At 42.8% G+C, this 27,277-nt stretch overlaps 1 protein-coding gene across 2 annotated transcripts; it reads left to right on the forward strand.

Moving 5' to 3' along the window:
- The first annotated feature begins 376 nt into the window (after positions 1-376).
- On the forward strand, positions 377-26,361 carry smtnl (smoothelin, like). 2 transcript variants are annotated; one of them, XM_070829149.1, is made up of 10 exons: positions 377-463; positions 794-1,760; positions 18,834-18,915; positions 19,745-19,999; positions 20,430-20,486; positions 20,566-20,626; positions 20,717-20,869; positions 20,965-21,088; positions 22,802-22,953; positions 25,490-26,361. In XM_070829149.1, the coding sequence occupies exons 2-10, from the start codon at positions 1,080-1,082 to the stop codon at positions 25,614-25,616; spliced, it is 1,692 nt and encodes a 563-aa protein (XP_070685250.1). In that variant the 5' UTR covers positions 377-463; positions 794-1,079; the 3' UTR covers positions 25,617-26,361. The 2 variants fall into 2 exon arrangements, with proteins under 2 accessions (XP_070685250.1, XP_070685251.1); XM_070829150.1 differs by having other exon boundaries at positions 383-476.
- The last annotated feature ends 916 nt before the right edge of the window (positions 26,362-27,277 follow it).

Below are 27,277 nucleotides of genomic sequence, written 5' to 3' on the forward strand. Positions count from 1 at the left end.
TGTTTCTCTCTAAATAAAAGTAGGAGAAGAACCAGAGAGAAAAAGAAGGCACTGAGCAGGGGAAGACATGTCTAAGATAATGACGATGAAAGGAGAGGAGGAGGAAGAGGAGCAGTAAGAAAATGGGAGGGAGAAGGAAAGAGTCCCCAGTTTACACAGTGCAAGGATATAAAAGCTGCATGGCCCGCCTCCCTCCCTCCCTCCCTCCCTCACATTTACTATTCTTTCCATGTTGTTTCTTCATTCCACCACCAACCCCCTCCTCCTTTACCCCTCCCTTTCTCCTCCCTCCTCCAGGCCAGAAGAGAGGAGTGATCAACCTGAGAGTTTAAACAAACCAGAGAGGCAGCAGGGCAGCGCAGAGCGGAGCAGAGCTCACACACACACATACACACACACTCCTACAGCTGCTCAGCGCTGAGGAAACTCCAGTGATCCACGCCGGAGAGCAAAGTTGAGGAAGGTTTGTTGCAGCTGTGAGTGAAGATTACCTCACTGCTGTGTTTTATGGCTGTTATGAAACATAGCTGTCTCAAAGAGATGGATGCTTTCTGTCTGTCATTCAAGATTGTCTTGTTCAGTTCAGAGCAGTGAAGTCAGGCAGAGCAGACGTTTGAATGAAATTTGTGATGTTTCAGCTTCTGTTGTAGATTCTGAATGAAATAATTTACTGCAAGCTTTTATTTCATCATTACTGTCTTGTAGGTTTTCAGTGTGGCAGCACAGGTCGTCACATCTGCCTCGGTTGGTTGGTAGAAGCTAAAGGTCAAGTCTTGTCCCTTTGTGCTTTCAGACGGAGGACAGAGTGAGGAATCTGTGCCTGAAGAGCAGAGCTTTTTTAAGGGGAGGCAGCCCAGTACGTAGCTGAAGGGGTGTGGATAAAACAGACCAGACCTCCCCCTCCCCTTCAAACTTTCACCTCCCAAACCCTTGTCCTTTAGTCGCCCCCCTGCAGCCAAACTCTCAACACCTTGACTGAAGGTACACATTCTCCAGTGGCCAGAGGTTCTCACTCTCAGGCGTCAACTCACACACTGAGACGCTGTTTGGCCTGGAAGGCTCACCAGTGGCTGCAGCTGATGGAGGCCCAAACCCTGGCTGAGATGGGAGACTTGTGTCACCCCCGGTCTTCCTCTCCAGAGGGGGAGACGGTGTGTGCAGCTCTAGCCCGGTATGAGAACACTCTCCGGGATGCCATCAGGGACATCCATGTGGACGTCGGCGCTTTTAAGCTGGGCGTGGAGCGTCGTCTGGAGGAGACAGCCAACCTGAGCGGGCCTCTGGGGCGAGCCGTGGCTCAGCTCCAGCAGGAGAACCGGCAGCTCAGGAGTCAGCTGGAGACTCTCACCCGACAGGTGGAGCTCCTGAGTGGGATGATATGTGACAGGAGCACCTTACTGAACAACAGCCACAATCATAGTCAGAATCACAAGAATCACCTCAGTGACATTTTGGAGAACCACCAGGAGACAAAGGAGGTGGTCTACGGGAAGGGTGAGGCTCACACTCACACTCAGAGCCAGGCTCACCTCAACATTCAGCCCTGTAGCCTGGGGAGCCAAACCCAGACCTACAGCAGCCTCAACAGCCATTCTGGTCCTGCATCCCCTCCTGCCACCTTCTCATCCTCCCCCAGCTCCAGCAGTCCTCCCGTTGGCTCCAGAGTTTCCTCCATGGTGACAGGCCCAGTATCAAGCAGCAGCCCCTCCACTGCCCGCTTCTCCAGTCGAGCAACATTTGCTGTGTCCAGCAAGACTAACGTGAGTACTGCATGCCTGTAGAGAGGAGATGGTGGATGCTTTGCAGCAGCTTCTCCCAGCCTTGTTTCAGGGGTCTGATGTGTATCCACAGCCCTGTCAAAGGAATTCAAGTCAAGTTATTTTTTCATAAATTTGGAGTTGCAGAAGATGGATATTTCAACCATTTATGCACAACTTTTAGTTACCTACTTTACCTGTCAATACTTTTAACTATTGTAGCTGCTTATTCGTGACCATGCATTCATTCTTTTAGCCAACTGTTTAGACTTGCTTCTCACTGGCTCACAAATTTTCTTACACTCTCAGTTGCGGTACGCAAGCTTCAGGTGTGACAGCTTGGCTCAGTTTGTGAATATATTAATAATTTCCATTTTTAAAATTAGTTCAGCTACAGTATTTTCATGTATCATCATGCAACTGCATAAGCACACCATGGGGCAGCAGTACCCAGAATGTCTGCCTAAATCTCAAGTCTTAATGAGGCTTATTGCAGACTTTGTAGTTGGTGTCCTACAAGGCTACTGCACACAGTAACTCTTGACAAATTCATACAGACCCGCTGCTTCACACTGCAGTACCAGATACTTTGTCACATAGATGGAAATGTAATATACTATAATAGAAGAATAGGTAATCCAGTAATTGCAATGTAATTTTCTAGGTTGGGAAAGGGTTGCTGTGGTAAAGAGGCAGAATGTGTGTTTGACTGAAGCCATGTTGCGCTGTGGCCGTGTGGATGTGTCATACGAGGCACTGGCTGTGTCACTGCGGTTGCACAATAGACCTCCAGCAGGATGCTTAAGGATTTATGAAGTACAGTAACATGAGTCGAGCAGACTCCTGGGAGGTGAGGTTACTGTGGTTAAGTGGTTTTCAGACCTGAGTCAAAAATGTGTAATCGGCATTGTGAAATGTAGGCTCTGGTTAGTCATTATCGCTGTCATCCCATGCAAATGTTAAGTGTCCAGTTTGGGGGAATTTTCTGTTTTTTACTTCACCTGAATGATTCCATGGTTCTTATTTGAAAAAAATACAACTATTGCTCATGTGAAACTGACAAGTCAAACTAAAAACAAGCCTGTCTCCTAATTTCCTGGAAAGCCGACATGGTTCTTGATACCAAGTGTGTATCAGAACTAGTTTTATGTTGTGTTTGTGCCTGGGTTGCATCAGATGGTTAATCGCTGCATCGATGGGGACCAGACGGCTCATGTCATTGTCTTGGTCCTCAGTGGTTATTTGCAGGAATAAGTTTTACTGTCTTGGGATACTGCTCATTGAAGTATAGCCTGCTGTTGGACTTGTATACTTGACTTGCAGAGGTGAACTAGTTTCCTCCCTTGGCTTGTCTTTCCTCTGATAAAACAAAAACAGAATCTCATGGTTTCTGTCCATCCTGTGGTTGCTGCATCAGTCAGCCAGTTGATGATGAGTGTGCACTTTTCCTGGCCTACTCCTGATCATAGATTTATGCAGAAAGGAAATTCTGTCCTACTTGTCTAAATATTTCGAAAAATGAGATATGTGTACATGAGCCACACAGTGGAGGTCTTCACTGTTCCAAAATCAGGCATCTGAAGATAAGTTCCAAGAACCGATTGGGCCTGATAATTTGACCAGTTTTTGCATGGGATATTACAGACCTGGCTGTGGGTCAGAGGTAGAGCAGGTCATCTGTCAATCAGAAGATCAGTGGTTTGATCCCCAGCTCCGCCAGTTCACGTGTCAACAGTCCACCACATGTATTACGACTTTCTTGTTGTCTTTCTCCGCAATTGCCAGAAGGACACAGGAGATGTGCGCTTGTTTTGATCTTTTTACATTTATTATCATTTAGCTTCCTTTTCATCTCAGTGAAGAAGGTATCCATCTTTCCTCCGCTCAACCTCCAGCTCGCATGGTACTTTGGCTCTTGTAATCTGATTCTAAATCAGTCTAGTCATGACGCAAGTTACACACACAGCGCTGATGTGTTTCTCTCATGGTCAGCACTGATGGGATCCACTCCAGTGCACATAATTATAAACAGATGCAGGACCTGTGGTAATGGTTGGGTCCCTGTTCAGGTCTTGGGTTTGAATAGACCTGTGAAGACACCAACCACAAAGTATACATGGGATTGAGTTGGCTGTTACTCAGCCCCATCAGGAATTTGTACTCTTCAGTCAAATTTCAAAAGGCAAATTATACCTCTTATACCGCCAGCACGTTAGTAGTAGTTGCAAAATCAAAAGTGTGAACAGACACTTAAGGAGGTGGAGTGAACAGATATTGTTTAGATGCGTGGATAACAGCACACATTTTATAACAGAGGTTGTGGGGGAGGGTTCCAGTGCTACTCCACCATCCCACAAGCACTGCTGATGAGTATACCGACCGCTTAACAATGAACTTGTCAGGTCTCTTTAGTAGACAAACTGGTGACACTAGTATGTGAATTACGGACGGTCCACTGATATATCTGCAATAAGCTGAACTTGACCAATATATCAGCATGCCATTTTTTCTACCAGAACAAAGCAAATGTTTTTGGCCTTCATGAGCTGACTATAGCTCGTCCCACCATTGTCAGTCAACAGTTGGTAATAACGGCTTTTATTTATTACCTAAAGTAAACAGCGAAACCGAAGACGTGCAATCACATGTCAAACTGTTGAGCTTTACAAGTACTTCAAAGCCACAGTGGGCAAGTTGATTGGCAGGAGGAAGTCTACGGAGGATGTTATTTACTTCCAGCACACTCCGTCCTGCTGTGGAAAGAATGACATTTATGAGATTCAGTACTGAGATTCTCCTCTTTTATTTAGAGCTAAGTTGTTCCTTGGTGAAGCTCTGTGTTTTGTCTCGGCTGTAAAGTCACAGCTGATACGAAGCAGGGGCACACACACACGCACACACACACACACACACACACACACACACACACACACACACACACACACAGCTGTATTCTTGCCCTCATCATATATACATACGGAGTGTGTTTTTGATGGAGGGTGCAGCTTTGGAAACACCCCAGACAGCATCAGCTCCATATGCTATGTTCAGGTTTTCAGCATTCATTTCACTATCAAACTTCTTGTACGGTGTCTTCACACAGTCATGGAGATACAGATAAGACTCACACAATTTGTAAAAAAAAACACATATAAGCACATGCACACATTATGCAAATAGCTGCTCCTCCTGTATCTGTAATTACTTCACTCTGTGGAGGATACAACAGAGGAATGTTATCTCCTGTGAAATCATGTGGTCAGAGCTGAACAACACAAGGGCACCTCTGTGTCTGCTTGAGTCTGCTGTGGGAGATCCCCCGCTGTCAGCCAAACACACCACTGCAGAGACACACACATCACATCAAACATGAGATGCAGCAAATACTCAAATACGCAGCAAAAATAATGCAGCAGCACAAAGGTTCACTGTGCTTCTGCTGCTCCTCTGCTCGTATCGTGGTGATGGCTTTCATTTTTTGTCTACGTGTTCAGGTCCCGACACATGAATTATAATTGCAGCTTGCTCTTCCTACCACATCCTCACCTGTGTGTCAGAGATAGGCGTGATACGGTTGAAAAAAAAGTTGGCTGTTCAAACAGGCTTGACATGATACACACAGACACACACACACATACACACACATACACAGGTGTGTCTGTCTTCCAGCCTGCTCTCCAGCTGGTACTGTGCACCTTCACTGTGATCTGCCAAGCTGTCACACACACACCTGCAAACACACACACACACATACACAGAGACCTCCAGAACACACCTGCTGCACATCAGCATGATCTTCATATTTAAAACAGCACGTACTGTGTGTGAATGAATTCTGATGATCTGTCTCTTTTTTGAGGTGAATTGTCTCCTGTAATCATCAGTTTATTAATGTCATTCTATCTTTACTGACAAAAACCTTTCGACGTGATGAGTAATGTTTTGCAATACTTGAAAACTTTCGTCATAACTTGCCACCCCCCTTCCACCTTTCTGATTCAGTACATCAGAATTCGCATAAAAATACTTGAATGGAAATCCAGCTGTGTGCGTAACTGTGTGTGTGTGTGTGTGTGTGTGCGTGCGCGAGTGCATGTGTGTGTGTGTGTGTGTGTGTTTCCATCTGGAAGGTTTTTGAGGTTTGTAAAGAGGCAGCTGTGTGGCTCTTTTATATTCTGTAATGGTTCTGGGCAACAGGAATTAGGCTAGATTAAGATTAGGACAAAGACCTAAGCCTCCTCCTCCTCAAGAATGTGTCCTCTTCCTCCTCTATTTTCCCCCTTCAGCCCCCATCACACACACACACACACTCACAAGTCAGCAGACAACGCCGCTGTTGCCACTTACAGTGCCAAATCAGCCGTCTCAATGGTCCATTGTGTGGGATCTTGTGCCTCATTGGAAGTCCATTGAGTGTGGAAGGATTACAGAATCAACCCTCCTCTCTTCCTCCTCTCTGACTCATTCTTTGCGCTCATTCCTCATCTCTTCTCCGTGTACCTGCACACTGATTTAAAACCTCATCACCTTCTTACAACTATATGACACACTTTAAGATTGAAAAGAAAGAAAAAAGAAACCAAAATCTTGGTAACACTTTCTTTTACAGTTCTGTAAATGTCATGGTAAGTAGTTGATAAGTAATTAATTCATAAGAAAGTTGAAATTACCTACAAATTACCCCAACATTCATTTCAAAATTTACTGGAACTGACACCAACATTATTTAATAACTATATTCTGCTTTTTCCCAGTAAGCAGGTAATAAGTAGCTTCTAATTTATTTATTATGTTTTCAGCAAAGTAAAGAAAAGCCCCACATCCACTGTTTTCTGATAAGTAGATGATAATAAGCAAGGACACTACAAACAGATGTCTGGATATTTATGATCTATTTCCTAATAAGTAGTTTATAATAAGCTGGCAATTTATTTGATATAGTTCTACCATGTTAGATCCTCACTTCACATCTTACTGTCGTCATCAGTGGATAGATTTTACTCAGTTATCACAGAGATGTTGTAATATAACAGCTGGTTGTGTATCGGGGGAAAAAGTTAACAATCATGTGATTGAAAGCTCCATAAAAAAACCTAGTAAGTGGACCTTGAGTTAAAGGGACACCCAATTTTACATACAAGTTGAGTTTACTTGTCATGGGCAGCACCAATCAGCCTCGGAGCTGCAAAACTTTGGCTCTGGAGGAGCTTAGTCAGGCCTGCAAAAATAACCCTGATGATATCATAGTGATGTCATCAGGGTTATCTCAGTCTGGGTGAGAATTGCAATCAATCAAGTGCAACTGCAATTAATATAATTACTGTAATCTTCTTTCTGGCTCTGTTTTCTATCATCGAACACTCAAACTTTAATTTTCTCTTTATACCCACAAAGACCTTCCCAAACCACACTTGTACTACTCAAGACTCCACTACTGCAGAGCATTAGACACAGTACATTCCTCTAGTGCAGTGTGTGTGTGTGTGTGTGTGTGTGTGTGTCCAGATAAGAAGCAGATAGCATAAAGCTTGAGTTGTGTAATGTTAGTGGGAGACGGAGTTAATGGGTGCATTAAGGGAGGGATGGAGGGAGAATGTTGTGTGTGAATGATGTAATTTGTGCCAACTTACACACATCAAATAACATCTTAAAGGTTTAATACTACAAATAGACAGGTGAAGAGCGTCAGTATATGATAACTGTCAAATTACTTTTTGTAGTTTGGTGCGCTTAAAAAGGAGCCGTGTGTGGGAACAATGAGTCGCTCCTGTATCACAGCAGTGGTGTTGTGAGTGCAGATGTTTCTCAAAATTAAAACCACATTTTTCATAAATCCTGTTGCCTCCTGTCAGCCACCACCAACTAAAACTTCTGCTAAGTTTTTGCCATGCTGCTGACAGGGGGAAACCCTCACAATGTGCACGGTAATGATTTATTGATGTTATACTACTGCATGTATCTCCTCTTAATTGGAAACTGGTGACATCTGTACAGCCTGTCCTTTGAGCCCGCACAAGAAACTCAACCACAACGGCCCCAAACTCAACTTTTCAATCTCAAGAAATCACCTCTTACACAACATGTGATGCAATCGCTGTATTAAGCCATAAATCAAGCGCACCCAGTCTCTGTGCACTCATAGAAAACAGTTGATAACCCTCTGACCCAACAGCCCTAATCTGATCTGTTCATCTGCAAATGAACACACACACACACACACACACACACACGCTCACACACATGAGCAGCAGACCACTGCAGCGTTTTAGTGTAGTCACAGTCGGAGAGTAGTGTGATGGATGAATTGTGTGTTCAGGGCGCTAAAATGTTCTGATGCCAGTCCAAACTGAATTACTGTGATTACAGGCTTATCCTCCTTTAGCATTTAGCTGTGGAAAAGGTGAAACCACAATTGTGCTCTTGCTGCAGTGCACGCTCTCATGTGGAGGTACACACACCATATTTGGTCTTCTAGCAGCTGGCTGATAATGTTTTGCTCCATGTGAAGAGATTCTCTTGCCTGAGTAGAAGTGAAGCAGACATCTTTCCTCAGCTTTTAAAGTAAACTCTTTTAAAGTAATGTAAATCCAACATAAGAGCACACATTTAGGCCAGTAGCAAGAAGCAATTTGCAACTATTATATTACTATATTATTATAACTTTATGTTGATTTATTGTTCATGTGAGGTTAATCCTTTAGTAGCAGCGAATGACACTGAAAAAAAACTGCATAATGGCAGAATTGTCAGAAATGTTTTAGATATCTTGACAAGACCAGACAGATCAAAAAAGGGTCCCAACATAGAGATAGGAACTAGAGGGGGTGGGAACTATTACTTCATGTGAAACACTAAGGCACAGATGTTTTTATCCTCTTTGTTCCGAACTTTGCGCGTGCTCACCACACAGTGATCCCCAGAGACCCCAATTTCAGTCAAAGTTTCTTACGGTCTGTTGTGCACATCCAGTAAATGCTAATACCAGTATTAGCACAGTTTGTAAGGGACACTTTTACGTGAACCCGTATGAATATGACTGGACGTTCCACGAGAGCCGGTTGCCAAACAGCTGAAGCAGCTGAAGCCGGTCACATTCACTTTTAAAGATAATTGAATGAGAGTGTTTGATTTAGTGCGCATTCTCAGCCAGACGGATTGTTACACTGCAGTGTGCTGTTTATCTCCACGACAAAGACATTTGACATTTACACCCTGTCTGTCTGTGGAGACTCCCCAGGCTGAGCCAGCCCTGACTGTCTCTGTTACTGTGACATACCTACGGTGGACACTGATTCTGCCAGAACCCATCCATCCATCTGTCCATCCAACCATTCATCTATCCATCCATCTGTCTATCCATCCTTCCATCCATGTACTCCTCCCTGCCTCTGTGGCCCCTTCCTCACCCTTTTACCCCTCCCCCCTCAGAGCTTGGCTGCATTTTAAGGCTGGATTCCTGGCACCAACCCCCCCTTTGTAGCTATTAATACGGCCATGAGTGAGACAGAAAACAGAGTTTCAAGTATGCTTTTGTGATCAGACACACGCTCACACAAATACAAGTACAGTGTTTACTAAGTGTGTGAACTGGCTTTTGTATCATAGCTGTCATCTAGACACCTTTCATTTCACCAAATATTATTTCACAATCATCTCTGCACTGTTGTTGTGTCTCTGGTATTAATTTCCCTGAGTGGTTTGACAATACAAACTCCTTATCACGGCCATTTTGCATGTGGGTTTGGCATTATTCTGATAAAGACGTGTGCTGTATTTTCGAGAAGTTAAAATAGATTTGGCCTGATATGAAACTGAAAACAGAGCACAGCTGAAGAGAGAGCGCGCGTGTGTGTGTGTGTGTGTGTGTGTGTGTGCGCATGCTGGGGGTTTAACAGAGGTATGCGGCCACTCCCTGGCTACCCCTGGCTCTCTTAATGACTTCCAGACAATAGGTCGTGTTCCCATCATCATTTCTTTGGAAATAGGTTAATAACTGACTGGCCGGTGGGACGGTGCGCCCTCACTGCCCTCTGGAACCAGTGAGCCTTACTGGAAGTCAACTTCAGAAGTAGAGTTAAAGGTTGCTGCTTGGCTACGTCAGGTCAGTACACCATGGGAATACTTTACAATTTCATTTAGCTGCACTCCAGTTTTTGGAAAAATGCCAAGAGGGCACTTTAAGGAAAATTGGTTTTAGAGTTTGGGTGACAGTGTGCAGGGTCATGGGTGAGAGAGCTGGGGTTCCTGGAGTTTTTAGGTTTTGTCAGAAATTAAGTCTCCCACCACAGGAGGGTGACCCAGATATAACTGCTACTTTAGGTATTTGGAGGCTCAAGAGAAATGGGAACATGACCTCGAGTTAATCTAGCTGCCTGTCAATCACTGTGGGGATGAAATTCAGAATTTAAACTCTGCAGAGGTTAGATGAGTGTAGATCTGTTTATAACAAGAGGAGCCCTGCAGGGACACTGGGGAGTTACAGCAGCTATAGTAACAGTAAACAGTGAGTAAAAATGTAAAATAAAATGGCTAACATTTTCATAAAACACAGCCGGTCAATTCAACACTAGAGCGTGGCAGGCATGTAGGAAATGAACAAACCAGGTCTAATCCAAAAATAAAGGCATAACATATATTCACTTCAAATACATTCAACCTAAAGATGATCACCACAGTTTAATGACCAACTATTGAAGCCACTTTTGGAGTATGTATGACAGCAGTGAAGCTTTCGTCCTCTCTCTTCCTCTGTGGAAGTGTGAAATGAAACTCGCAGGGTGAGGCGATCATCGGGCCTCTCCATCTTTTTTTATGTGTGTTTATGTGTTTTGTTGGTGCTGTATGGTGATGGTGATGTATGTTGGTGTGAAGATATCGCAGACACGTGGCTGGGAACTGCTTCATCAATTCTTCTCCTACCTCAAGTGAGACAGTGACTAGTTTTTGTAGCCAATTTCTGTGAACTGTGAACCTCATGGAGACATCTTCTGCGGACCATAAACATCTGTGCAAAGTTCTATGTTTTAAGTTGTTGAGATATTTCAGTCTGGACCAAAGTGGTGGAACTTACAGTTCAACAATGCCATCCCAGAGCGCCGCTCTGTGGAAACAAAAGGGTCAAAAGTATTGTAGCTGTGATTCACCATATTTCAGTGTGTGAAGGTTTCATAATTCGATTGAGCATCTCGATTGGCTATTCAGGAGGAGGTGTCAAAGTATTTGTTGTCATAGATGTGATTCGTAGCTGTAAACTTTGGATTCAAACATACAGCATGTACAGTACATACTTTTTTCACCCACAAACAGATAGAAGCATAACTGCAAAGCCCTGATATGTAACATAAACGCTTTGTTGTGTAACTGCAAACCTTTGGGCAAATCTACTTTATGTACTGCAGGGATGTGCACAAAAATACAATTTGATAGTCACTGTGACTATCCCCCCCCACACACACACCACCTGTCCAGTGTAGTCAGCTTGTCCTGAGACTGTGTTCTTGGACCTCTAACCTACCTGAGGTCAGTAGGTCAAACCCCCCTGCCTTGCCCGGCCCCCCTCTGCCTCACTGCCGGGAACAGACGAGGGAAGGGAGGTGGACGGGGAAAAAAGGAAGAGTCACTTTCTATTGTTGCCATATGTTAGAGCTAGACGTTACCGAGGAGAGAGGTACAAGAGTGAAAAATGATATTTTCCCCGGAGCTAGTGGGATCTCTGTTCTGAAAGTTCAGTAACCAACCAACAACCAAGTCCAAATGGAACGTATTTGAGTTTTTAGTAGCTAGTGCTGCATAAAAGGTACAGTCACCGCTGATCTCAGATACAGAGCATGTTAAAATGTTCTTTATGTAACCAAGATGTGTGTCATAGGTAGAGGGAGTCTGAAACAGGTCTTCATAACATTAGGAATAATCGTTTGTATCAAGGTGAAAGAAATAGGTGAAAGAAATACATGTTTTTTGACTGACAGAGACAAACAACACTGCACCCACTGATATAAGACCTGTAGTATATAAGTTGGATGCTTTTTTATTTAGTAAAAGATTGTTATAAACCTTGAAAACACCACAAAAGCTTGAATGCGCTCTCAATTGTGCACACATGAAGTCACGTCTTGTCACTGGCCAACACCGTAACTTACAGTACATTCAGTGGTGCTGTGTTTATGAAGCAAGCTTGTCACAGAGCAGTAGCTCTCACCTGCAATTAGGTTTTTATATCCTCTCAGTTCAAAGGCTGAGCATATTTTCCACCTTCAACCCAAAGTAGTATTCCCTGCGATTTTTCTAGCAAAGAAATTGCAGGCTGCATGAACGTATTTGAAGAACAGGTGGTCTGACTGTGTCTTTCTTCCTCCGAGAGGATTCCTCTATAAACTTCTGGAAGGAAATTACAGAGCTGGAGTCCTCTGTCACTAAGTGTTTCCTCTGGTAGCTGATATCTTCACTGTGGCTGTGTGTACACGAGAGCAGCCTTCTTGCTTCTCATGTCACATTTGCACAAATACCGCTGCTGTGTTTGGTGCTTTTAGTCACGGGCTGTCACTGCCCTTCACTACAGCTCCCAGTGATGAATATTGCGTAAATGAGTATTAAAGTTAGGAACTCATAATAGAGAGTGTGTATTTGTGTGACACACATGAACAGCGTCTCTCACACAAACACACTGGCAGTCATTGGAAGGCCGCCAGCCTGCCTCCATTGTTCTGATGTTCCATTCCTCCACCACCCAAAGGCCCAGTGCAGCTCAAATGTCATGCGAGCACAGAGAGAGGGAAAGAAATGTTAACAGGTTGAAGTTGCAGGCCTGGGGACAGTCTATGGAGGGATGAAAGAAAAGCACAGGTTTAAGAGAGAAGTAGCAGACAGACTCCTGGTTACCCAGTCCCAGGTCACACCAGTCATTTTTCACTTTTCAGGATTCTGTCTGACAGAGACATACTTGACAGTGGTATCAATCTTCTCATGTCATTCTCAGCAAGAAAGCAAATAAGCGGATTTCCCAAAATGTGAAATTATTCTTTTAACTTAACTTGTTTTCTGTTCTGGTCATCTGACGTGGATGTTACTGTAACACTTTTAATTTAAAGCTTAGAGTTGGCATGTAACATTACCATTATGATATTTTTGGCACCGTATGGTTCCCAGCAGGCTGCAGAGTGCCCTCACCAAATACTCATCCTCCTGCTGCCAAGTCGCCCCATCCACATCTTGGCCCCTCGTATACAAAGTCTTTATTAAAGTGTCAGTGATGAAGATGCGTCTGACAGTTCAACAATGTCCTCTGAGGAAACACAGGACATAGCACTCACCCAGCACCCTCCTAGCTCCTCCTGTTTGAACAGACAGCTTTCCTGGGGCACTTTGTCCCACAGTGACAGCCAACATTGTGGCATCTGCAAATAATCTGGGGTATATTTTGTTTTCATCACAGGTCCAAACCTCCTCCGAGTTAACACTGGAGGAGGAACAGTCATTGTCTTTAGTTTCAGACTAGAAACTGTTACCTTAAACTGACCTTATGTGTCAGGACAAACACTGTGTAAATTGAGTAGTAAGGGAACATGTGCACTATTAAACATAAATGTCACCATTTGATGTTTTGTAGCTCAAAGAGTACATTACCAATACCTACTGGCAGCATCTTTGGTAACCTACAAACTCCCTGGAGCTAAAATATGAAGATCTATCAGGGCGTTGTGGGACTCGAGGTGATGCAGAGGTTATAACATTACTATCTCAGTTTACCTCAGATGGAAAGTTAGCTAACCTCTGAGCTAATTTTGGTTTATCTTTTCCTGTTGGCAAATTTCTAGCCAGTGGTCCTATTGCCACAATTTTATTTGCACCATTAAGCCAAGTCTGGGACTCGTTGGAGACGGGACATCGGTCCAGTGTTGACTTCAGAGTGAGTGCAAATAAAGGACAGGGGGAGAAGCCCAGGAAAGATGGTAAAACATTACTGTGATCACCCCTTTTTTCCCCTCATCTTCATCCTCCTCCTCCTCCTCCTCCTCCTCCTCCGTTTCTGCTACCACGCACGCCAAGGGCTTTTCCACATTTTCTGCTCTGTTTCACTCATTTCGTCCAAACAGTTTATAGTTCCTCAGTCACGATGCAATGACGCACTCTCAGGGAGTGAGGGATTTGTTGTACCCTGAAGAAAGAAAATGGAGCTTTTGTCTGCTTACACTTCTGTCACTCCATTATGAGACTTTGAGAGAGATTGCATGTACCCACATTTATGGGTTCTTCTACAGTATGTAGTGCAGTAAGAGGGAGGGAGCTGCTAATAGCAGCCCAACCTAAACAACTGCTCAATAACTTTGTCTGATTTACTTCTTAGAAGACGGGGACAAATTAAGATGAAGCTAAATGTAAACTCACTTCTTGTATGTCCATCACGGGTTCTGTACACAGCACAGCGGCCTATTTTAGAGTCATCATGACATGATGGTTTCTACTTTTAGCCACTTATCAGTAAAGAACAAGCTCTAATACACACGTGTTGGCCAGTTAAAAGAAATGTGACTGGGTGGTGTTGGGTTTGTGAAGCTGCCACAAGCTAATAGGTTGAGGTGATGATATCTTTAAATCTGATTCTTAATTTGCAAGGATACAGCGTTTCATCTCTTGGCACAGCTGTAGTTTTTGGGACAAAAATACTACTGATCCCATTTTTAGGTGCCCTATTAAGCCAGCATTTTGCTGGGAATTAAATGATTAAAACTATAATTAAAAGTGGCCAAAACCATTGTCAATCCAGGTGGTGCAGTCCACAATGTGGTAATAAGCTCTATAGTCGTGCTCGCAACTTTGTGACACGGTACGAAGGCACAGAGCTAATGTCCAACATGTCACAACACTAGATTACAGAATAGGTCTGTTTCCAATAACAGTGTGTATGAGTGTTTTCAGCTCCCTCTATAGGACAGCTGGGGCCACAAGCAAGAAAATAACTGAAGTCACGTTACATATGTGCTGCAAGTTAACATTGTGAAACACTCATAGTTCGGTTTGGGCACCAATACCACTTGGCTAGCTTTAGGAAAAGATGTTGGTCTAGGTTAAAATAGGTACAGTAGATTTTCGTATACACATTTCGTATGTGACACATGTTAAAATATAAATTATATTGACACATGTAAAATTCAGTGTTGGCAGACTTTGTCACTCCTCATACTATGACGTCTGATGTCCTCCTTTGCTCCCATCATAATAACTACGGACACCAGAGGTCTTCTTCATAAACAGTGGTCGCTTTAACAGTTTTAACGGTGTGAGGACGGGCTAAATTATCACAGTCACTGTCTTAGCCTAACGTGTTAGCATGCTAACATTTAATAATTAGCACTAAACACAAAGTACAGCTGAGGCTGGTGGGAAAGGCATGGGAATGCATTGAAATTTGGAACTGATGATGATGCCAAATGAAAATGATGCTAAATTCATTACAATACATCCTGCAGGGATGAGGACTGTCTGAATCAAACTTAACTGCAATCCCACTAATATTTGTAGAGATTTCTCACTCTGGACCAAAGTGGAGAACTGAAACGACAGACATTGCTATTCCCAGAGCCACGCGGCTAGCAGGCTAAAAGTTCAGCTCCACAGATCTGGAAGTAAATTAATCTTCGCTCAATGCGCTTTTATCTGCAGAGATTTTGTCTAATTCTGTAAACTGTGTCACATTTGTTTGACCTCAATGAACATATTCTTTATTAAGGCAACTTTAGATGATGCAGATAGATTACTGTGGACACTGAGTCACTTTGGAGCAGCTGTGTATTTACACAGGTTTTAATTGCTGGTGAAGACGTATGTACCCACTCCTACATGATGTCTAAATATTTGCTGTGGAGCAGCTGCTAGCACCATTATTGACCTCATTGCATTTGAAAACAAACACTAAATAGTGCAGAAGGTTTCTCTCAGTTGGTCCTGTGCATATATTCATAATGAAGCGGTCTCGTGGATAGAATGATAAAGCAACGAAGATGACACCAAGTCCAACATCACTGTAAGGCAAGGTGAAACTGTTTCCATGCAGGGCTGCCTCTGAGCTGCTGGAAACACTGTCGTGCTGACATCAAACAATAAATCAGCACATCAAGAGCAGAGTAAATCCAGCAAATATCAGCTGACGTTTGTGTGCATGCTCATGTGCTTCTTGAGCTCAAGTGTTTTTGTATGCGTGTGTGTATGCATCATTGCTGTGCCATGTTAAGTGTTGAGCACCAGCGTGTTCTGCCAGCAAAACAGACCACGAGATACCAGAGAGTTTACAGGAACCTCAGCAGCTCCGCTATCATGTTTCCCCCTCGGACCCACTCTGGACGTCTGATGATCTGACTACTTAAGCCGAGAAAGCTCCCCTCCCCAAAGCCAGACATTCTGCAATTTGTCTCCCTCCTTCTGGACACCCAGCTGTTTCTACCTCACTACCTCTGCCTCATCGCGCAGTATACAACTGCTCCCATCAGCCTTCCTCACCATAAGAACGTTTCTCCAGAAGTCCTCACTTTTCCCCTTATTCCCCAGCGAAAGTGTCCACACTCTGTAAGAACACACACTTTCACTCTCTCTTTCTTTTCTTGCCATATTTTAACACACACACACACCCCACCAGCATTCCTACATGGTGAGCTCAGCCAAACACACACATTTACACACGCTCAACCATTTCCCTGAAGTGAGCGCAGTATGTTATCTCACAGCAAGAGCAGCATATTATTCTTATGAGTGTGTGTGAGACAGGAGGGGAGACCTGGGAGAAGTGGTTTTAGGTTTCAGCCTCGCCAGACACTTTTTGGTGACAGAAAATTGAGTCCAGTTAATCAGATCTTAGAGGTTTTTCTGTGGTTATCACAGCATTGAAAATTACATTTAAAAATAGCAACAACAATATTGCTTTCCAGGAACTATGTCCTTGTCTACTTTGATAATCCAAAGACCTCAGTTTGCAGTTGGTGGTCATTAGAAGGAATGCAGGTTTAAGGCACTGCCATACTGGCTTCAACCATCAGACCCAGAAGCAACATCCACTTCTTTCAAATACAGTTTATGATGTCAAATTTATATTTCACATCATTTACATCATAGTTCTAAGAGTTTCTCTGGATCAGTTCTTATTTTTCCCCGTTTTCTTATATCACTAAAGACACCTGCCAGTGTTCTGGCTCTCTCAGTGCATGGCCCATATTAAAGTCACCTTTCACTGTACTCGCAGTCAGGAAATGTTCTGCATAATGCAACACTTCACCGTCTCAACAGTGTTAAAAAAGGGTCAGGATGTTACGACCAGAAGCTCTCAGAAGAAGACGGACTCAAATGCCCATCGCGAGGAAATCAGATGGTAAAAGGTGCCGTTTAAAGACAAGGCACCACGACTCTCTCAAGATACTAACACTGACTAGGATGCTGGAACAGGGAAGGGAGCGCAGGTGGAAACAATCAGGGTGGGGCACAAGGAAGGAAGTCAAGGGGCCTGAAACAAGAGGGGAAAATTGAACGCCACAATAAAACAGGAAATACAGAACACCTGAACTAACATTAACAAACTTGACGAGAGCTAACAGGAACTTGTGACTACAATGCATGTGACTGACAAAACGCCCCAAATAACAACTTTTGCTCATTTTTCAAGCAATTGCAGATAAATGTGTATAGTTGAGATTGTTTTTCTGTATGGTCACATGCTTCATCTGTTCCCTGCTGGTCTCTGACAGCAGAGACAAGCTGACCAGATGCTGAGGTTCTGCTTCCAAACATGCTGACGTTATGTAAACACAGAACTGATGCATCGGATGCACCAGCGGTGAAATAACGTTCTTGGTCAAACACATCGCAGAAATCTGCCTTGTCTATTTAATTCCACTCTGACAGCCAAGTCTGAAACACAACCAGCTGCGTAGAGGCTTTTGTTGCCAAAGAACTGAGCATCTCCAACATGGCTGCCTGAGGGACATTACGTCTCATGAAAGCTGTCAGGATCTGTTAGAGCAACACAGATACAATGTGACATGTGGTTTGATACTGACCTTCGTGCGAAAACGTGCGTGGCTATCGGCGCTGCACTATTGACCTGAGTAGTGTTGTTCTGTGAGGCTGACTATCACCAAGCTGTATGACAGGGCCACATGGAAAGTGACAGATTGACCCGCAGCCTATGTGGGTCAGTAGCGCCATGTGTTTAAGAGTTCAAGATAGAAGTATCTGCCCAGGAGGGCGATTAGCTGTTTCCAGACAGCTGATTGTGTTTGGAGAGAGGGCTGTGCTGATCACAGAGACAGGAAATAGACAGAGTCACATAGACACTGAAATGTGAACTGGGGATACTGATGATGTTTGACATTAAAACTTGATCTCCATCTTTTTAGCAGTCAGGCTGCCAGATCAGCAGCCAGACTTTGGCAGCTGTTCCACCACTGAGGTTGTCAGTGACAGTGGTGAAAAACAATCTGGAGTCTTATCACAGGAGGGGAGGTAGACACATTGAACAGACCCCGGTGCCTCTCACGCCTCTCCAAAGACCAGCTTCATACTCTTTGCACACGCACCACACTCCACACACCTGCCAACTTTGAAGAGCATCTAGTTGTGGCAAGCCTTGCCGGTTTGTTGGTTCATTTTTTCTGAAGTTGTGTCAAAAAAGCCCACATGTTAGAGAAAAGTCCAAAACCTGAAAAGAGAGAAATGTTCCAACAATGACTTAATGAGCTACGCACATCTGGATTTCTTTTCTTGTTCAAACCAGAGGAACATGGTGCTCTGACTCTTTGATCCAAACCCAACATATTGGTTTATGAATGGCTCCAAACAGAACTTACATGACATAACAAGGGCAACAAGTACAGTTCAACTGATCAATACCACAATGAATTAATTCACCAGGTGCTTACATTTCTGGCTTTCAAAACTAATTTTCCAGCTTGTAGTCTGTTTTGGAAGTAAAAACCTCCACCAGCAGCTCTCCTACTGGTCTCCAGTGAAGGTCAAATATGACTTCATGCTCCTTTAAACATAACTAAGGGTGCCAGTGTGTTGTTGTTAACTCTATGTGTTCATGTGTTTCAGAGTATTGAGCGAGAGGAGCCAATAGAGGTGGACCCCGCCCCGACACACACTGGACTGGAGAATGGACACGCTGCAGTCACAGGTAACCACATCACAAGGCTGTCTGCACTTACAATAGCTCTGACACGAAACGGTCTTAAAGGGCAAATCCACTGACTTTACGTGTAATGATCAGCTTACTAGCCATGAGCCTGTGAAAACAGTTGTGTACTGTCAGCTGTGGCTCTGGAGGAGCTTCGTCAGGTCTGAGAAAATATTGCTGATGATGTCACGGTTAGGTAAGGTTAGCTTGGGCTCAGAGACTGTGTTACAAACTTAAGGTATGGATTTTGAAAGGCTTGGACGTTATCAGACAGGAAGTGTCTAATAAAATATGCTACTGAGCTGCATTCTGTATGCATGTTAAATGAATACAGGCACTAAAGGTCAGAATAGCTTCACCTCTGCAACATCATTGTCGACCTTCTTCTATTGACCTTGTTATTCATATGATCTGTCTTTATGGAAGTTATTTATTCTATTTATTCATTTACCAGTTTCTTTGACTGGCATAATAAACATACATTACAATACTTGAAATCTGATGCATTATACAGAGGCTAATTTTGATTTGTATTCCAGTACAGACAGCATGCACATTAAATACAACAAGTATTACAAAATACTGTTCACTGTGTACATAGTCACAGGATGCCTATGGTATTTACTGAACAGGTATGGTTTCTTTATTGGTTGATAACGATTGAAAAACAGCTGTTTTGGGGGTCAAGAAACCCAAAACAGTGAGCGTGAAAAGGATGAAATGCTCCATAAAGCTGGGGGAATTCCATTGTTAGTACACAAATATAACTTGATGCTGCTTTCGGATTTTTCATCGACATGAACATTTTAAACACCTTTTATCTAAGCAGAACATTCAGCGCTGGGACACGGAAAGACCACTCTGCCCAGTGACTTCCCACATGAGCACACAGCCCCTGTCGCCATGCGGATGCCCCATCTCCCCATCACAGCTACAACCAAGACAGCGGAAATTAAGGGGCCTGATTCTCCCAGCAGCCCTGTTGCTTCCCGGTCCTCTCCAGTCTCTGAGGCCTCACCTACCGGCCAATCAGCTGCTAGCACCAACCCGATCCAACCAATAGGGGAGTCTTCAGTTCAACCAGGTGACTGATGGTTTCAACTCTATCTCAGCTTGTCAAGACATCTTTTAATTAATCCTTTGTTCATTCATAGTTATTTGTTTTTTTCTGTAATGCATGATCTCAAATGTAATATTTACAAAGTTCATTGGTAGCTCTATATATCACATTTGAATCATAACAGGGTAATAATAATTTGATTATCTGGGTAATAGTAGACTGAATATAGAAATAATATTTGGATTAAAAAATGGTTGGTGACATCATTACCACATTAGAGTGTTGTGGTAGTTTCTTCATAATAACCCTGAATCAGGGCTGCACAAAGCTGAACTGCCTGTTTCTTTTTAATTTCTCACTACTTTCAAATAAACATGCCTTGTACGTATTTTACATTCCAAATTTCAAGCTTAATCTATTAGCTCACAGTGTCCTTTAACTTTGTTGCTGTTAGAATCTTCTCCACGGACCCCCACACCTGTCAGAGCTCTGGGTTCTCCCCACCTCCAAGGTGAGCCATGCTTTCAGACACACACGCCATTGAGACTACAACATCATGCGTGTGATTTACAGTGACTGTTTGTCTGCAGAGAAATCGAATTCAGCCCCCGCTAAGTCTGTGACCTACTCAGGGCTACTGCAGCGTGACAGGTGAGTGTAAGGAAACTCATGAAGGACATCTTTTAGGATAGGTGAAATATACTTGTCTTTGTGAGACCTTTCTGTGCTCCCGCTCGACAGAGATGCTGATGTAATCAGTGACAGGTCCTTGGGGCAGGTTGGAGAGAGGGAGAGGAGGCGGGAGCTAGTGAGGTCACAGACCCTGCCAAGGAACATTGGCGCTCAGGCTCGTCGATCTATCTTTGAAAGACTGGACAATGAAGCAAATAATAGGTAAATGAAATTCTTATGGGAATTATGGTAGTTAAAAGTACCCTAAACACTGAAGCGCTCTCATGTATTATTGCCTTGCTTGTGGTCACCTACAGTCGCCCCAAGCCAGTGGACTCTAAACCCAAATTGAAGAGGTCTCAGAGCTTTGGGGTGTCCAGTGCCAGCAGCATCAAACAGATCCTTCTTGAATGGTGCCGCTCCAAGACCATAGGCTACCAGGTAGGAGTTACAAACATGCAGACACAATTCCAGGCAATGGTTATGTTATTTATTGCATCGCATGCATTTTCAGATCATATATTCATACGTATGTTTGGTTCATACAGTATATCATATTATCAGTTGCCATTAGGCTCTATACAAATTTAAAGTACTATGCTGGTTCTAGACCCTTGGCTACAAATTTCATGAATATTATGTTACTGTTGACCATTTCCCAAAGCAGATCACAGTTGATTAAATTTTCAAATATTTTTTTCCTGCCTTCCAGACAGTCACTGACATAAGTTCATTTCACTATAGCTTGCAAATCAACGGGGAAATAGTTTCATGAGATAGGTCATCCAATGTGTCTGCTGATATTTTTGTCAAAATGATTTATTATTATTGCTGCATAGTAATGTGGTGGAATCCGATGCCATGTGCATGTCCTGTGGGGAAGTTTAAACATGAGAGCTTTAAAGTCTGCAGCAAATCAGCAGCAGCAATGTTAACGCAAGAAGCTAATAAATTTACATTATCCTTCTCTAAGCTGTTTTCCAGCTGGTTGTCTCTTGTGCTTGACGTTCTGGCTTGTAAATGTAATGCTGTTCCTCAATCTTAAGTCTCAGATAACAGGACTGCATCCCAGCACATGAACACACCAAATTAGCCGACTTTACCCATTCAGGCTTTCAACTGCAAGATCGTGCCATTATAACATGTAACTGTGACAAAAAAGATAAGTCTGTTAGTTAAGTCTATTCAAAGAAATTTGAGTAAATATGCTTAATCACTTTCTTTCTGAGAGCATTGAGGAGCTGCACCTGGGCGGGTTTAGCCTAGCTTAGCATGCAGACTGGACGCAGAGTTAGACCGAAGCTGGCTCTCTTTAGAGTTAAAGACATGCTTATCAACACCTGTAAACCTCATTAACTGACACGTTATATCTGGTTCGTTTAATCGTTTAATTAAGAAATGTAAAATCTGCTAGTTGTCTGGTAACCTCATTGTGACGCCTGGTTGTTTTTTGCCGAGAAATAATTAGAGCATGTCCACATGTATGAAATGAGAGGTACAACTTGTGTGTTGTTGGTCTTTCGTACAGTTTTAACCTGTCAGCACACAGGGCAGAGCTGATGTGTTAATGATCTTCTCCTCAGCCATAGAGGTGTACAGAAGTGGCTGTGTGAATGTGGGTGTGTTTTGGATCTGGGGGTGCAGAGTTAAGGTACACCGGCACACTGTTGCACTCTCGTACCCTTTCCTTCACAGCAGCCTGTGCCAGCTGCTCCATGTGGCTTTGGTTAGAGTCAAGCCAGGCAAAGCCAAGACTCTTATTAACTGGGAGTAAAAATGCAGGCACACACACACACACACACACACACACACACACACACACACACACAGGGAGAGAGAGATGTTCATCTGTTGACATGTTGCATTTCATTCAGAGCAGACTCCAGACTAATAAAGGACAGCCTTTAAATGACATGATTTCAAAAGCATGTAAAGGACCAGAAGCTGGAGAAGATAAATGAGGGGAAAGTCTGCTTTATCCATCATTATTCTGGGCCAGACAGTAAACAGGGAGATGGCTTTATGAAGTTACAACAAGCTGCCAGTCACTTTTACTAGTGATGTTCTTTTACTTTCTTCAGTCTGTCAGCTTCTTCCATGACTCAGGAACTCACTCACTGAAACACACTCTTCTTCTTCTCTGTTTCTCTGTAGAACATTGACATTCAGAACTTCTCGTCCAGTTGGAGTGATGGGATGGCTTTCTGCGCTCTGGTGCACTCCTTCTTCCCCACTGAGTTTGACTACAACTCTCTGTCGCCTGCCAACCGCAAGCACAACTTTGAACTGGCCTTTGGAACTGCAGAGTGAGTGATGGCAACATGTGACAGGAGAGCCAGGGCAGCTCTTTAGAGGTGTTTCTGTGTTTCTGATGTCATCAACCAACACATTGTCACTCCCAGCTTGTCACATGCGGCAGCTTGGTCACTGGTAGTGTCAGCTTTGCATGTGCAGGGCTCCGTAGTCAAGTTAGCAATAACCAGTATACAACATCTACAATGACTTAATACGACGTTAGATTTTCAAAGTAGCTTTCTGAGACACATTTCACATTTTATTAATTGTTGATGTGCAGGAACGGACGAAGTCAAGTGACCGTCGTCATCATGATAACATCAATGGTTAACATGGCTGCAGTTTGGTCAGCTTTAGGGAACCAAAACTATTTGGCTAGGTTAAGGACAAGATCATAGTCTGGGTTAAAATAAGTATGTTAGCTGTGTAACTTATGATAAATACATAAATACAAGTTAAAAAGAAGTAAATGTTTACTTTTGGTGTTGTTTGACATCCAACCTTCCCAAACTCCTCCCTGTGTGGACTTTTCTCGCTTTATGTCACTTGACTTTAGCGTAGAACTTTAAATTAGAGGGGTGCGTCCAGAAATGACGATAGAGGGAAAGCTGTAGTGTCATAGTTTGGAGGATGGGGCCACTGACTGAATGAGAACAGGTTGAACAGATATGATGCAGTTAAATTAGTTTCAGTCAGTTAATTAGTTCTAGTTTTTTTTTTAAGATCCTTCTAACACAGGGTTCGAGAGCTAACATTAGAATTCACAAAAATAAAAGTCTACATATGAAAAATAGTTTTTTCTAACATTAATTAGTCATGAAATCACAGATAGTGATATTCAGGAAAAACTATTATCTAATTTGCAATCTGTATTGGCATAAATCTGCTCTGGAATTTGAACTTTTGTGTGTTTTGTTGTCCTATGAATGCTGGAACAAACTTGGCGTCACAGCCTTCTATAAAAACTTAGCTTAGCATAAAGACTGAAAACAGTGAAAACGCCAATGTAACAATGACAGTTTGTTACTGACTGTTACTGCACTGTAACTATTTCTAGGCTAACAACAGCCGAGTTACAAAGATATCGGAGGGCAGATGAATAAACGATTAGAAACATTCACACATAGTATAACCCTCCCTAAAACCACAACCTGTCCTCTATTGTTTCTGTCTGTGTGCGGATGAAACAAGTGGTTTACAGAGACAGGAGTCAGGCTGCTTCCAGTCTTTAAGCTAAGCCAAGCTAGTCACTGTTCCAGCTCCATTCTTAACACAGAGGCATCAATCTTCTCATGTGACTCTCAGAAGGAAAGCAAATGAACATATTCCCTAAAATGTTGAACTGAACCCACAATAGAACTTGAACTGTCATGCAACTTAACTTAGTGGTCTCATTACACAACAGCACAAACACTTGTTTGTTAGTCAGTTGTGGTTTCTGAAGTTTGCTGAAGTGGCTTTAAAGTATTTATGGGCTTAAACTGCATCAACACTGGCAGTCTGAACTTCATTGTGGCTGAATGTCTCTTAATGTGTTTTCTTTGTTGCCTTTGTTTTATAGCCCTCTGCAAGGTTATTATTTTATATGTGAGAGTGCAGCACACACTTTTTATATGGCCACATTCCTGCCTATCCTATCTGTTAAACCATGCTTTTCTTTGCTTTTACACATTTGGTGAAAGGTGTGCATTCCTTTTGCCTGACTCCATGGTTTCACAGACAGAGACGGTACATTCAGGCTGCATACGGCACCCCAGACATTAGACAGGCCTACAGTAGGGACATGTATATACTGTACGTCAGGGCTTAAAGACTACCACTCCATTTAAGAATGTGTTTTTCTTTGTCTGAGAGCACTGGCGACTGTATTAATCCTTCATATATAGTGACAGCTTACGATTTGACCTCTTAAAGAGATCACACAGCAGAGACTTATAGGACAATAAATGCTTATGAATTATTACATGCATATTGTTGTTCTGTAACCCCTCAAAACATGTTTGTTGGAATGTGAAAGAGAAGTTGGTGTTTTCATCGGAACTGTTAAATACGCAACAATGGATGCTAAGTGTGATTAGATTGATGCATCAGGCTGATATCGGCTTTTTTACGACCATTGATTGATCATTTTCAATCATTGAGTCTCACCTCTTCTAACATAGAGCTGATAATTATGTGACTAGAAGGGCAAACATTTTGATAAGTGACTGTGAAGTGATTTTTTTCAAGGAAAAGACAAGTGATTTTTATATGTCCCCCTGGGTTTTAGGAAGTTCTGACTTTTTCCCACTATTTCCAGACATTTTATAGATCAATCAATAAACCAAAGAAGCCATAACCTGTTTCAGCTGACACACGTGGACCCATTTTTACATGTGTATGCATGAATGTGTGCTGTTTCATCATGTTTCACAAGCTTTTTCATGAAATTCTGACTTTTCAACATGCCGACTCCTGGTTTAGTTGAGTAGGAGTTATTAATAGAAATCTATTCTTACAGCACAAAGCATTCCCGCCTAACGTGTGTTTCTCTGCCTGTGTGTCCAGAGAGAAGGCAGGCTGTGACCGGCTGATCGAGGTAGAGGACATGATGATCATGGGCCGTAAACCAGACCCCATGTGCGTCTTCACCTACGTCCAGTCCCTCTACAACCACCTGCGCAAGTTTGAGTGAAGCTCAACAGCCTCAGGATATAAGGCTCAGCACGGCTCTTCTTTTAGACTTACCCCTTTTCAACGTCTTCTTCACTGTCTGTACCAAACTTTGAGCCGTGAGGAGATCCAGGGCTGGCTTGGGAGCAGTATGAGAGGACTACATTGCCCCCCAATGGTGGATTAGTGAACCTTCCTCCTCATGCTGCAGAATCAGTGCTCACAGCCGAGATCAGAGACACACAGTGGACGTGGACTCACGGGGGAGGACACTGTGTATGTGTGTGATGTTAACTGTAATGAAGAAGATGAATTTACACACATGTCAGGGTTAGTTTGCCCTCAGTAGTTTTTTTCTGTGTGTGTGTGTGTGTAGTTGAGATATATTGGACACAGAGTGCACCTATTGCTGCGTTGTATAAATCTATATTATCACCACACGTGTGTGAAAGTGAGCGTCCACATTAACACCCCACTGACACTGCACCACAGTACAGGATGTATGTTTCACACAGTGGTGAGGCAGAGCGTGCTGTGGGGCACAATATCTGAAGCAAACATTATGGAAAATAAGAGAGTGTGTTTGTAAAATGCAGCCGATTGCTGGCTGATATTTACATCCACATACGCTGTGATATTAGTAATGAAGCTGATGTTGGAATGTGGGAAAAGGAAATCAATAAACTGTACTGTTTGACATCTAAGTGTAGCCATTGTGTTCCTTACTGGGCACGAGAGAAACACATTTCTGCATTTTAATAAAAAAGAAAAAGCACATTGTTTCAACATAACGAGTTTTTTTTTTTACCTGTAATTTACCTGTTAGGCATCATTTTATGAACCAAAAGTATTTCAAATTATGTAACAGAATTCGTTCTTCAGAGTGTTTATTTTTGACGTTTTATGAGCTGGAATCCCCGATCTCCTTTCAACCTATTATATTATATTATATTATATTATATTATATTATATAACAGATAGATTGGTTGATTGATAGGTTGATTAATTAATGTATTAATCCCAAAGAGATATTAGGATACTCTGAGGTAGATAAGAAATGATTAAATCTTTAACTAGAAACTGAGCTAAAATTGGAAAACTGGGATCATACAGTAAATCTATAAGCTTTATATGCAGTGATGGTGCTGTGTAATGTTCTGTACATGGGTAGTGAAGCCTGGTGCATTGGTCTACTACAGTGTATTGTCATTATATCATCACTGTAACTGAGACAGGTATGTTTAATAGCACAGTTAACCCTTTGCTGCTGCAGCTCAGAGGCTCTGAATATGAACCTGTGACATCCTGCTGCAGACAGAAACCACTTCCACAGGAGACTTTGGGGATTTAAATGTGACACTTCATGGATAATAGCCTACATGTTCTCACACTGCATGAAACGCTGCTTCTTGGACGAGTCATCTTCACACACACCGTCTGCAAACAAGTATCTAATCTAACAGCATGTAATCTTTTTAGTCAAATGAAGAGAAGTCCTGTCACATACAGCAGCTTCATACATCAGCTGGCTGAGTAACAGATGAGGATGAGGCAGATCACTCCACCATGCAGAGGTTGTTCTTTGTCTTTCTTATTAAGACTAACTGATGAAGCTGGATCTACTGGAACGTTTTGTGGAATCATTTTTGTGGAAAATAAGTTTTAAAAAAAACATTTGGTGAG

This window comes from Pempheris klunzingeri, chromosome 4 (assembly GCF_042242105.1).
Source record: "Pempheris klunzingeri isolate RE-2024b chromosome 4, fPemKlu1.hap1, whole genome shotgun sequence".
Classification (NCBI taxonomy): Eukaryota; Metazoa; Chordata; class Actinopteri; order Acropomatiformes; family Pempheridae; genus Pempheris; species Pempheris klunzingeri.